The sequence below is a fragment of the Babylonia areolata genome, chromosome 24 (genome assembly GCF_041734735.1).
Source record: "Babylonia areolata isolate BAREFJ2019XMU chromosome 24, ASM4173473v1, whole genome shotgun sequence".
Classification (NCBI taxonomy): Eukaryota; Metazoa; Mollusca; class Gastropoda; order Neogastropoda; family Buccinidae; genus Babylonia; species Babylonia areolata.
This window is the reverse complement of record NC_134899.1, coordinates 54687149-54701204: the sequence shown is the minus strand read 5'-3', so window position 1 is coordinate 54701204 and position 14056 is coordinate 54687149. Positions and strand designations below refer to the sequence as shown.

Sequence of the window (14056 nt, the reverse complement as noted above, 5' to 3'; positions counted from 1 at the left end):
GAGGACATGTTAATGTCATTTCTGCAGGTGTCCTGAGGACATGTTAGTGTGTCATTTCTGCAGGTGTCCTGAGGACATGTTAGTGTGTCATTTCTCAAAGATTTTTTCACTCTCCTTTTCCTCTCCCTGGTTTCCTTGGTATTTGTTGTTGTTGTTGTTGTTGTTGTTGTTGTTGTTTTCCCCCTTCTTTTTCAATTGTTCTTGAAGATACACTATTTCTGTACATCAGTCGTGTTTGGTTGGTGCACTGAAGATGTATGTCTGTGTGTCTGTGTGTGCTGTGTATCTAGACAATGTGGTAACACAAGATGTTTCAACATTCTTGTCAAACCCTACAGTGCCAAACGGTTTATGAAGGAATTTATGAATTATGACACAGCAACTGTCAGGATCAAATCAAAGACACACAAAATGTCATCACCAATGACTAGCCTGGGAAGATAAACGTCAGAATGAGCCACATCCTTTAAATACTGTTTGCCCAATATTGGTTGACGAGTCTTGATTGAGAACAGTCAGTATCATGAATCACATTAGTACATTTGTCATAAGTCACTTGCTGGTGATGCATAAATCTGAATGAAATGATGATTCAGTTCAAATCATTACAATCACTGAAAGACATTTGGGCTTGCAGGGCTGAAGGCTTCCTTCACTAAGGAAAGCTAAAACGGAGGAGACAATTGAATTTTGCATCAAAGTAAAGCCTTGAATAAAGGCAAAAGGTTTTACTTTTAGAAAAGATGAGTGTATAATTTTCCATCAAAACAAAACCTCAAAGGCGTAACGTATTATAATCAGAAAAGCTGAGGAGATAGTTTTCCATCAAAACCTCAAAGTTATAAGGTGTTACATAGTTTTCCATCAAAACCTCAAAGGCGTAAGGTGTTACATAGTTTTCCATCAAAACCTCAAAGTTATAAGGTGTTACATAGTTTTCCATCAAAACCTCAAAATTATAAGGTGTTACATAGTTTTCCATCAAAACCTCAAAGGCGTAAGGTGTTACATAGTTTCCATCATAGCCTCAAAGGCATAAGGTGTTACATAGTTTCCATCATAGCCTCAAAGGCATAAGATGTTACATAGTTTTCCATCAAAACCTCAAAGGCATAAGGTGTTACATAGTTTTCTATCAAGGCCTCAAAGGCATAAGATGTTGCATAGTTTCCATCAAGGCCTCAAAGGCATAAGATGTTGTATAGTTTCCATCAAGGCCTCAAAGGCATAAGGTGTTACATAGTTTCCATCAAGGCCTCAAAGGCATAAGGTGTTACATAGTTTTCCATCAAAACCTCAAAGTTATAAGGTGTTACATAGTTTTCCATCAAAACCTCAAAGGTATAAGGTGTTACATAGTTTTCCATCAAAACCTCAAAGTTATAAGGTGTTACATAGTTTTCCATCAAAACCTCAAAGGTATAAGGTGTTACATAGTTTTCCATCAAAACCTCAAAGACGTAAGGTGTTACACAGTTTTCCATCAAAACCTCAAAGGTATAAGGTGTTACATAGTTTTCCATCAAAGCCTCAAAGTTATAAGGTGTCACATAGTTTTCCATCATAGCCTCAAAGGCATAAGGTGTTACATAGTTTCCATCAAAACCTCAAAGGCATAAGGTGTTACATAGTTTTCCATCATAGCCTCAAAGGCATAAGGTGTTACATAGTTTTCCATCAAAGCCTCAAAGGCATAAGGTGTTACATAGTTTTCCATCAAAGCCTCAAAGGCATAAGGTGTTACATAGTTTTCCATCAAAGCCTCAAAGGTATAAGGTGTTACATAGTTTTCCATCAAAGCCTCAAAGGCATAAGGTGTTACATAGTTTTCCATCAAAGCCTCAAAGTTATAAGGTGTTACATAGTTTTCCATCATAGCCTCAAAGGCATAAGATGTTGCATAGTTTCCATCAAAGCCTCAAAGGCATGAGATGTTACATAGTTTTCCATCAAAGCCTCAAAGAGGTATTGCAAAGTTTTCTATCAAAGCCTCAAAGGCATAAGATGTTGCATAGTTTTCCATCAAGGCTGTGTGTGTGTGTGTGTGTTAGTGCACACATGCTTGTGTAGTGTGTGTGTGTGTGTGTGTGTGTGTGTGTGTTAGTGCACACATGCTTGTGATGTGTGTGTGCATTAGTGCGCACATGTTTGTGTAATGTGTGTCAGTGTGTGTTAGTGCACACATGTTTGTGTTGTGTTTGTGTGCTCAGACTCAAGTTCTTATTCTTCCAGCTCAGTTTTTCGTCATGCAATGGGAGAGTTGTACACACAAGTTGTCTTACATCCGCCATCAACGACAAAGGACATGCAAAGCACGTGAAAAATCACTGTGATACTGGAGATACTGCTTTGTTTCTGAGTGAGTGACGAAGTGACAGACTGAATGAGAGAAACAGATGTTCAGAGAAAGAGAAAGAGAGAGAGAAATCCTCACAGATACACACATGCACACACACACACACACACACACACTTGCGCACACATACACATGAGCACATACACACACAACGCAAATTAAGTCAACATTATCAAACACACAACGTATGACTGATACCACACACCCTCTGTATTTTTGAAATGTCAGTCAAAGATGACAAAAAGACTGTATTTAATAGAAATAATACCTTTAATTATGTATATATACAGTATTCCACACAAGGTCACACGTGATGACTTAGGCTGAGAGCACAAACCTGGCACCAACAAAACACTGTGTGCTGTTCACTGAAGGCAGGAAACCACCACTGACACTTCACTGGGAAAGTTAACCCCTTCACTGCTAGTACGTTTTGCTATGGCCTATGCTGAGAAAATTTTCAGAAAAACAAGAAAAACATGCCAATGATTTTAATTTGCTTATATTTCAAAAAGCACTGAAGTGCATAAAAGTATATATCAAATGAAAGGAAAATGAACCAAGATTTTGTTTTTGATACTCACATGTTCAAATAATGAGTCAATCTGACAGAAAAATTCCATCAAATGCATTAATAAAAACAATTGGGACTGTCATTCCACCATGTAGGTGCTACAATATCAACCAGGTTATCAACCTGTCTTTCTTGTGACTGTTGTGATCAACCACACACACTGTCAAGGCTGAGCAACAGTGTCCAGGTGCATAAGACTCCAACACAGTCCACACAAAGAATGAAAAGGGTGTACTCACCCAGGATCTACCGCCAGTAAAAACGCTGTGTGGGGTACTTGCAGAAACATTCTTCAAGACACAGTGCTGGTTTGCTGGGGCAGTCTGGGCAGTAGAACCCCACACCCTTTCTTTGTCCTTTCTTCCAGCAGACTCTGCACCTCCTTTGTGGCCAGGCCTTCTGTGGGGTAGGTGGGATGAAGTGTCGTCCACACAAGACAAACAGCGTGGTCATCTTTAGCAGTGTCTTGGTCACCAAAAATCATGGCACTAATTACATCCTTCTGAAGTCCAGGAGTGTACTGCTGTTGCCTGCTTTTTTGTAGAGGATGTGTGCATTCAGCATGGCAATTTGTAGAAAATGCACACACAGCTATTTGTACCACTTCAGGGTTTTCCTTGTGACATTGTAGGGCTGCAGCTGTTGGTCATGATGGTCCATGGCACCCATGTTTTTGTTGTAATCCAGAATTGCTGGAGGCTTGTTTACTGCCCTTTGGTCTTGCTGCTGCTGGTCTTCAGTTGTAGGTTTGTGGCAAGTTGTCAACTCCAGATGGTCCAGGATGAACATCATGATCATCAGCATTCTGCATACCTGAAACACATTGCATAAAAGACTAAGTCTGTTGGGTTTGGGGTTGTTGTTTTTTTTGTTTTTTACATATAAAAAGATCATGAAATGGTACCATTTTATTTCTGATTGTTTTCAGAAGCTGAAATACAAACACACACATACCTACCCCACCCCAAACACCCAACACACACACACACACTGAAACTGGTTCATGGTATGCCACACCCCCTTCATTCTCTCTTTCTAATACAAAACAAAATGACAACACACACACACACACACACACACACACACACACACACACACACACACTTCTACAAGTGTTGCATTTACAAAGTAATTTAGGCATACAGTTCTGTATATCATTCTCTGATTTCAGTTTTATAAACATCATCTCTTCCCCCTCCCCTCCCTCTCTCTCTCTCTCACACACACACACACACACACAACAACAACAACAAACCAATACACACTCAGGAACGAACACACAGAAAGCTGCAGGCGAGCGACACACGCTGTCATCAACAATGAGCCAGCCAGCAAGCCACGCCCCCCTGGGCTGTGATGGTCAGACACAGTACCCACGTGACTGACTCTCTCTCACTCACACACACTGATCAGTGACTGACGAAGCCACTTACCATAGCTAACACATTCAAAACACACACAATGCAGTCATATTCATTGTTACAACAAATGGAGAGCAAATAATAAACTGACAAACCACGTAAACACCCACCTGCATCTTGAATCAGCTGAGCTTGTCTGTCTTCAGTTTCGTCAAACAACTCCACCTCCCACCCCCCTCCACTGTCAAAATCAGCGTCTTCGGCATCAACTTCACGCAGTTCTGTCTCATTCAGTCCACAATCTTCATCTCTACTGTTTGCATCGCGAAAGAATTCTTTCAATACAAGTGCAAGTGTTGGGGTTTGTCTGCGTTCAGCCATGGCTTTGCAAACACAAATTGAGCTTCGTACAAACTTGCAAAACTTTCGCCATAAATATGACAATCCAATGAATAATTTTAGCTTATGGAACTCAGGAGATAAAGAGCTCTCAGGGGAGCTAATTTAATGGTTAGCAGACTGTATTTTCTGTAATGCGGGACTCGAAACATAGAACGTTGTAACATGACGTACGGCGCACGTCAATACAGCATTGCTGAGCGACATTTCATGACGTACGCCGTACGTCAACAACGCAGCCAAGAGGTTAACATGCTCTGTCGTGTCAGTTCTTTTCCTGTGTATATTTCAGACGGGTACACTATGTTATGTATGCTACTACTGTATATATATCACGTATATGTACAAAGGCATTTCTGGCTTTTTTTCAGTCGCAAAGCTGAAGCCAAATAAACAGCATACACCAAAAGGTCACACTGTACAAATCATCACATTAAATGGTAGACTACATTACGATGTACACAAAAATAGCGCAAAACAATTGATCAAAACAATATATCAAATGACTGTACAAACACAGTGCCTATACAGAAACAATACATCAATGATCAAATCACAATGTACACAAACAGCACTTAATGATACAGACACATCACATGACAATGTACACAAACATAGCACTACATAATACAGACACATCACATGATGATGTACATGAACATAGCACTAAATGATACAGACACATCACATGACAATGTACACAAACATAGCACTCAATGATACAGATACGCTGTAATACATCACATCACGCACTAAATGATACAGATACGCTGTAATACATCACATCACAATGTACACATAGCACTCAATGATACAGATACGCTGTAATACATCACATCACGCACTAAATGATACAGATACGCTGTAATACATCACATCACAATGTACACATAGCACTAAATGATACAGACACATCACATCACTATGTACACAAACATAGCACTAAATGATACAGACACATCACATTACTATGTACACAAACAACACTAAATGATACAGACACATCACATCACTATGTACACAAACATAACACTAAATGATACAGACACATCACATTACTATGTACACAAACAACACTAAATGATACAGACACATCACATCACTATGTACACAAACATAGCACTAAATATACAAACACATCAAAAGACAATGTACACAAACACAGCACTAAATGATCCAAATACGTTGTTGTACATCACATAACATGACACAGGCTGTGCTGTTTCTTTCCAATTACATCCCAGCCTCAACCAGGCCCAAGAGAGAGGACATCTGCAGTGTTTGTCAGAAAGTTTGAGCAACACTCCAAACAATGCATTCATGTGGATGACCCTTGACTGAGTGGTCCCTGTCGTCCCATTTAAGCCCGTATTCAAGCTTTCTTCTTCTTCTTCTTCTGCGTTCACTCATATGCACACGAGTGGGCTTCTACGTGTATGACCATTTTTACCCCGCCATGTAGGCAGCCATACTCCGTTTTCAGGGGTGTGCATGCTGGGTATGTTCTTGTTTCCATAACCCACCGAACACCTTCATGGATTACAGGATCTTTAACGTGCGTATTTGATCTTGTGCTTGCATATACACACGAAGGGGGTTCAGGCACTAGCAGGTCTGCACATATGTTGACCTGGGAGATCGTAAAAATCTCCACCCTTTACCCACCAGGCGCCGTCACCGTGATTCGAACCCGGGACCCTCAGATTGACAGTCCAACGCTTTAACCACTCGGCTATTGCGCCCGTCATTCAAGCTTTCAACACTGGGCAGAAGTCAGCCACAGGCTGAAAACCCCCACCTCTGCTGGGATTTGAACCTGTCTTCCCAGAGGTCAGTTTGTGACGCTAACCACTTTGCCATGGAAGCTGGTGACAGGACACTCTTGCTAAGCAGGTCCTTTGTAAACAAAGATTTCCAAACATTATTTTTTGGTCACATTTTTACTACCAGAAAACCTGGTACAACTCAACAGATTTGATCCTTGTTCTAATCATTCTACAGACTTATCTTTGGACAGGGATTATTTCTTTCATGTGATGCAGATGGGAAAATGGTGAATGCTGGACTTTGTAAAACAAAGTAAAGAAAAAAGATAATGAAAATAAGTGGTGTAAAATCAAAGGTACCTTAAAAATGCTGTTTTATCTTTGTCTTAAGCCAAGTTAAGGTACCTTTGATTTGACACCACCCATTATCATTACTTTTTACTTCTAGTGATACAGACTACTGAAACCTGACAAAAACACAGCCAGAAAGCGCCATTAACAAACAACAATGACCTCACTGAAGTGTCTCTGAAACCTGTTAAACTTAAACTCAGCTAAATTTAAGGCAGGAAAAATGTTCAGTATTTTGCGTACACAACACAATCAAACTGACTGGGGTCTTTGTTCTAAAAAGTGAACACTGCTGAAGACTTGAAGCTATCTTGTGATGGCTTGAGTTGTTTGTTGCTGTTACAGTGACTTCTGCACCCCCAGGAAACTGTGGTCATGTGTGATGCAGTCACCGGTGAATCCTGACCACAGTTTCCCGGCGACACACAAGGCAGTAGTCGCTGCTCCCATCCCCGACAGGTGACAACACCACGCCACCCTGTGACTCCTCGCCTCGGCTGGCGCCGTGTGAGGGGGGAGCCACGTTGTTGTTGGTGGCCTGCAGGTGGGTCAGGGGCTGAGCCAGACTGAGGCAGTGCAGGGAGCGTTCCCCCAGGCTGTCTGTGGCCGACACAGCCCCGCCCGTCTCCACACACCACAGCACAGGGGGCACAGAGCCCAGTACGTGACGCACGTGACAGGTCTTGACGGGGAAGGTGAAGACGTGGTGGGGGTCCAGGGGGTGCAGGCGGTAGTGGGACAGCATGTGGCGGGCCACACCACCCAGGGTGTCCCCGGGCAGACGCAGGGTGGCTCCCAACAAGGCCATCATCTCCACAACACTGTGCAGCTTGAGCAGCTGCTCCACTTTGTCAGCCAGCTCCTGGTCGGGGCCAGTGAAGGCCTCCAGGCAGGACGGAGTGGCCAGCGACTGGGACACAAACACCTGGATGTAGTCACGCCGCAGCTTCTCTGCCCCCATCTCCGCCACAAACAGCAAGGGCTGATCACCTGTAACAGTGCACACACACACACACACACACATACACACACACACAAACCTGTCTATATACCGTAACAGTGCACACACACACACACACACACACACAAACACACACACAAACCTGTCTGTATACCGTAACAGTGCACACACACACACACACCTGTCTGTATACCGTAACAGTGCACACACACACACCTGTCTGTACACATGTACACACACCTGTCTGTTCACCTGTAACAGTGCACACACACACACCTGTCTGTTCACCTGTAACAGTGCACACACACACACACACCTGTCTATTCACCTGTAACAGTGCACACACACACACCTGTCTGTTCACCTGTAACAGTGCACACACACACACACACCTGTCTGTACACATGTAACAGTGCACACACACACACACACCTGTCTGTTCACTTGTAACAGTGCACACACACACAAACCTGTCTGTTCACCTGTAACAGTGCACACACACACACACACACCTGTCTGTACACATGTAACAGTGCACACACACACACACACCTGTCTGTTCACCTGTAACAGTGCACACACACACACACACCTGTCTATTCACCTGTAACAGTGCACACACACACACCTGTCTGTTCACCTGTAACAGTGCACACACACACACACACACCTGTCTATTCACCTGTAACAGTGCACACACACACACCTGTCTGTTCACCTGTAACAGTGCACACACACACACACACACACACACCTGTCTGTACACATGTAACAGTGCACACACACACACACCTGTCTGTTCACCTGTAACAGTGCACACACACACACATCAACATGGTCATCCAGTCTACACAGTACTCTACAATGGCTGTAGTGTGCAGCCAATCCACGGTCTACAATGCCTGTACTGTACAGACCAATCCACTGTCTACAATGTCTGCAGTGTACAGACCAATCCACTGTCTACAATGTCTGCAGTGTACAGACCAATCAACTGTCTACAATGTCTGCAGTGTACAGACCAATCCACTGTCTATGTCTGCAGTGTACAGACCAATCCACTGTCTACAATGTCTGCAGTGTACAGACCAATCCACTGTCTACAATGTCTGCACTGTACAGACCAATCCACTGTCTACAATGTCTGCAGTGTACAGACCAATCCACTGTCTACAATGTCTGCAGTGTACAGACCAATCCACTGTCTACAATGTCTGCAGTGTACAGACCAGTGGGCTGTCTAGCTGTGTGTACCTGTCAGACTGGGAGCACTGAAGCGACTGGTGAAGGATTCCCGCACTATCTGAGCCATGGTGGTGTGGTTGTGACGGTCCACAAAGGGTCGCAGGTGACCTTGACCCAGAGCCTTGAAGACCATGCGAAGAGAGGAGATGAGGTCATGGGTCGACGTGCAGTCCTGCATCACCTGCACACATCATGCTCATGTCACCGACAATCACAAACACAAAAAAAACCTTGGGTGATTTTGCACAATGTATATATATTGTTTAGCCAGGGATATCCACCGAAATCCTTTTTATAGCACATTGAGATCTACTAGCAGCAATGTATGACTGATGAATGCAAAGTAATTTTTCAGGCGACTCTGTGAAGGGTGAGACGATAACTGCACAAGAGCAGACCTGCATACATGGCAATTAACCTCTTACATCACCCTCGTCCTATGCCACATGTCATTCTGTGTCAAATGTAAAATGTCAATCAATGAAACAAAATTCAACACAAAACAAGCAGAAAGAAAGATCCTTTATTTTGTGAATTCCACAGAACTATCCAGTCCTCACTCGCTCAAAAAATATTAAAGAAATTCCATGACTTCCAGTTTGCCATGACATTTATGAGTCTATGACCCCTGTTTTCAGTGTGTTTTCATCATTTTATGCAGTAATACAACAGCAATATGATTTCCATCCAAAAGAATGGTTAGATGGTCATGTACACGTATGTAAAATCATTTCAATTCAAGAGCATGGTTATTTCACACCATTAAAAATCAGCGTAACAAGGTACCTTCCACAGGCGATCGGTGAAGTCATAGTCTTTACGCTCTGGGATAGCGAGCAACTTGACAGCAGTGGTGGTGAAGGACCACATCTCTGCTTCCCCTTCCCCCGCCGCTGACAGAGCGTGCAAGGTTCCCTCCTGGGCCAGTGTGTCGATCAGAGCCTTGACTGCAACCGTCAGTGGCACAGTGGCTTTGTCACTGGCTGGTGGCATCCACTCCACCTGGCCTGTGGTCAGGCCGCTGACCATCCGCTCCAAGAACTGCAGCTCTTGGTACAGCGTCACACAGCCCCGTATGTTGCCTGAACACAAACATCCCTCGCTGTCATCATCATCAGGATTTCAAATAACACCTCTTTCTTTGTGGTCGTCATGGGGATTTCACTCTAAGTCTTTCTTGGTATATTATCACATATCAGTCATCATTATCGTATTCATACGGCTTTCATATAACAAGTTGCTCAGTTACACCATATTAATTAATATCAGTGCACTTTGCCAGATTTCATTTTCATCACTTATCAGGCATTAACATAATCAAGATATATATATATATATGACATGACTTGTGTTGGTGATTTTTATAAACTTTTAACTTAATCAGTTAATGTTCAACCTGACAACACAATTCCAGATACATGTCTGTTTGTAGAATGACTATCACTGATAGAAAAATAATTCAGTATCAGTTCTGTGTGACCATGGCCCTTTGAAAATGGAAAGGGCACACTATTTTTTTTAGAATTAGAGAGTCCCTCACCTGGGAACATTCTAAAAACTTTCTGGAATGAAGTCTGAGCATATACATTATGAAAGTCCTGTTTGGGAGCTAGTCTGATGCTAGGATCATCAACTATGCGTTCCTTCCCTTCACCACGTCTTGGCCTAGAAACCAAGCAGTAGAAACACTAGAAGGTAAGCCTGCTTTTTGACTCACTTGTGTAAACAAAGTGAGTCTATGTTTTAACCCGGTGTTTGGTTGTCTGTGTGTGTGTGTGTGTGTGTCTGTGTGTGTGTGTGTCTGTGTCTGTGTGTGTGTCCGTGGTAAACTTTAACACTGACATTTTCTCTGCAAATACTTTGTCAGTTGACACCAAATTAGGCATAAAAATAGGAAAAATTCAGTTCTTTCCAGTCATCTTGGTTAAAACAATATTGCACCTCTGGGATGGGCACAAGAAAATAAAAAATGAAGCCTAATTACATTTTTTGTATTCTCTAAACTTGGCACTTTGATCTGATATTCTGACCCAACAACAAGAGCAGTCATTATTATCATTTTTTGTTCAAACAGAAACTTCTTTTGTTAAGCATGGAAGTTTTATTTATTTTGCAAACGTTTTGGTGCAGATGGTAATAAAGGGAAATTACTCTGTAATTAATGCTAGGGGACTTAATTCGCTTTAAACTGATCTTTCTCATCTTAAACATTACATATGGAAATTATACACAATACATAAAAAGCTTGGATTTTTTTTTTTTCCAGTGTATCACAAGTGAGTCTTGAAGGCCTTGCCTCTCTGGTTGTATAAAGATTTTGTCTTTGTCTTTGTCTATACTACTACTAGTGACAGGTGCTGTGGCTGACTGGTTAGCGCTGGATTCTCATCCAAGTTTCCGGAGTTCAATCTCTGGTTTGGGCGCACCTGGTGGGTTAAGCCATAAGGGTGGAGATTTTTGCGATCTTTCAGCAATCAGAACATACCAAGCATGCACAACCCTGAAAATGGAGTATAACTGCCCACATGGTGGGGTAACATTTAAAAATGGCCTGTATCTAAAAGCCCACTTGGGAAGTTAATCATGTGTGTATGATGGAGCTGCAGCCCACAAATGATGTGTTTAGCAATGCAGATTTGATCAAAATGTTCAGCATTTGATTTAGAGTGACCTTCTGAAGGTAGTCTAGGACCCCGTAGAATAATGGGGAAAAAAAAGTTCTGGGGACTTCCTGCCTCAGAGACCAACCGCTATTAGTATTACTGTGTTTCAGATGAAGACCGGAACATCCATGACACATTCATCAACCAATGCACCAAAGACTTGTTTTGATGAAGTATTGCATGTGTTGCACATCATGCTGAAGATATGGATTGGACACTGGTTGCCCGATTCACACATTATATCATATATATGAGTATATGTCTGTATCACTATCACTGTAGTGTGTGTATATAGATCTGCTTTTGTGAATACATATTGAATCATTGTGCAATGTTTATGAAGTTTAGAATCAGACTGTTTTTGGTGTGTATGTTGTGTGTGTGTGTGTGTGTGTGTGTGTGTGCCTATCTGTCTAGAGCTGTGTGTGTGTGTGTGTGTGTGTGTGTGTGTGTGTGGTGTCTGTCTGTCTAGAGCTGTGTGTGTGTGTGTGTGTGTGTGTGTGTGTGTGTGTGTGTGTGTGTGTGTGTGTGTGTGTTGTGTGTGCATGTGTCTCAAACTGATTAGTGGATTAACTTCACTTGGATTTTATATTCATAGATCTATAAATAATCAATTCAAGTTTGGTCCTTAATAAGCAATGTGGAATGTTTTGGCCTGCAGCTGGTTCCAATCCAAACTTGAACATAATTTCTTTTCCAAAGCTGATCTGAAACTTATAAATCATTACAAACCAAAGAAATATTCAAATTGGACTTTGAAAAAACAACAACAAAAAAACCAAAAAAACCAACTATGGATAAGCTTATCAATGACACAGAATCACTTCACTCAGTATACTCTTTATTCAGTTAAAAAAAAGAAAAAGTACCTGACTGGACTGATGCTTTGATGGCAGTGCTGGAATCAAGAGGTGGGCTTTCCAGAAGACGGTTTGCCCCTTTCCACTTGATCTCCATGGCAACAGTAGCCCACGGCTTCTGACTGTCTTCATTGACTTGATACACCGCCTGACATGTCTGGGACAGCCCTCCACCCATCTTTACCGTCTTGTTGGATACGTCTGCTCCTTTTTCATCCACCGTAACTGTCACCATTTTGAAGCCTGTGGTGGTTTGTGCCTCTCCACATTCTTGAAATGGTTTCACCCCAAGTAAAGCAGTAGTGTGCCGGTCCACTCCATTACACAGGGCCAGAACTGGAGGCGGGTGTGTGATGCTACTGCTGACTGTTGTACTGTATCCTGAAAGGATCTTTCTGGCCAAGTTCAATGCTATTCCAAGGCGTTTAACTCTTGGTCTTTTTGTCTCTGTTGGAATCTGGCTGGTGTCCAGGGACAGTGAACTCAAGGACTCATCCTCCATGGGAATACCGCATTTAAGGGGCGACCCCCATACATCTGATGCATCCTTCCTGTAATCCATTCTCCTGAAACTGGAAGACAAGCACCCCACACCATTACTCTTGATGCTTGGCGGAGTTGACTCGGATTGTTTCTCGTTATCCTCTGATACTGAGCCACGCCTCACTTGACTGATCAATACTACAGGCTTGCCAGTGAAATCTGAACCCAGGAATCTAAAAAAAGAAAGTTCACTATCATTTGTGTCGCCGTTGGTCTTTGGCAAAACGACAGACGTCAAATCTGCATGTTTATCAGAGTGGTTTGAATTATCGAGATATTCGAATACCAGTTCCGCATGTTCAGCCTTAGTCTTGCTGTCGATGGCCTTTCTGAGTGCATTCATAAGGTCTTTCAGATCCATAATTTCTTTGCAACTGAGACAAAACGCATAAACAAACAGCGTTGTTGTCCTTCCGCCTTCACCGACTGCTTCAAATCAGAGCGCGATGCGTGTCCAAAAACAAGGATCGGAAAATAATCAAACATGGAAACTTTTTTTTTATTTTTTTTGTTTTAATTGATTGTCCAAATATCAGCCTAAACGACAAAGTTGATGCCTATTTAGGGGGAAAGTGTCTGATAGGATCACTCCTACAGTAATGCACTAAAACTATGGCTAAAATTATTTCAGTTAAGTTTTTTAAATCATTTGCCTAGATATTCAGTAGATGTAAGCAATGCGGTTAAAAAGTCCACATGCAGTGACAGTAGCAGTAGCAGCAGCAGCAACAGTAGCAGTAGTAGCAGTAATAGTAGTAGTAGCAGTAGTAGTAGTAAAACTAGAGATTGAGCAATTGGAATAACCAAAGGCACACACACACACACACACACACACACACACACACACACACACAGAAAAAAAAGTGACGCCTCCTTGAGCTACTGAAACTGAAACTGTTGCTTATGTTGGGGGAGGGCGGGGGGGGGGGGGGGAGGGTCCTTTGACCGGTTGTTCTTTGCCGTGAAAAAATGATCGA

General features: G+C 42.4%; 1 protein-coding gene across 1 annotated transcript; it reads right to left on the bottom strand.

Annotated features, from left to right (window-relative positions):
* Positions 1-5500: 5500 nt before the first annotated feature.
* On the bottom strand, positions 5501-13498 carry LOC143298841 (protein zwilch homolog). Its single transcript, XM_076611842.1, has 4 exons — positions 12546-13498; positions 9800-10095; positions 9023-9194; positions 5501-7797 (listed from the first exon to the last, which is right to left on the bottom strand). The coding sequence occupies exons 1-4, from the start codon at positions 13438-13440 to the stop codon at positions 7196-7198; spliced, it is 1965 nt and encodes a 654-aa protein (XP_076467957.1). The 5' UTR covers positions 13441-13498; the 3' UTR covers positions 5501-7195.
* Between the last annotated feature and the right edge of the window lie 558 nt (positions 13499-14056).

Coding starts and splice junctions, on each gene's coding strand:
- LOC143298841 (XM_076611842.1), bottom strand. CDS start 13,440: ATGGATCTGAAAGACCTTATGAATGCACTCAGAAAGGCCATCGACAGC. Junction 9,195..9,799: donor TCACCGATCGCCTGTGGAAG/GTACCTTGTTAC, acceptor TGATGTGTGCAG/GTGATGCAGGACTGCACGTC. Junction 7,798..9,022: donor CAGTGCTCCCAGTCTGACAG/GTACACACAGCT, acceptor GCACTGTTACAG/GTGATCAGCCCTTGCTGTTT.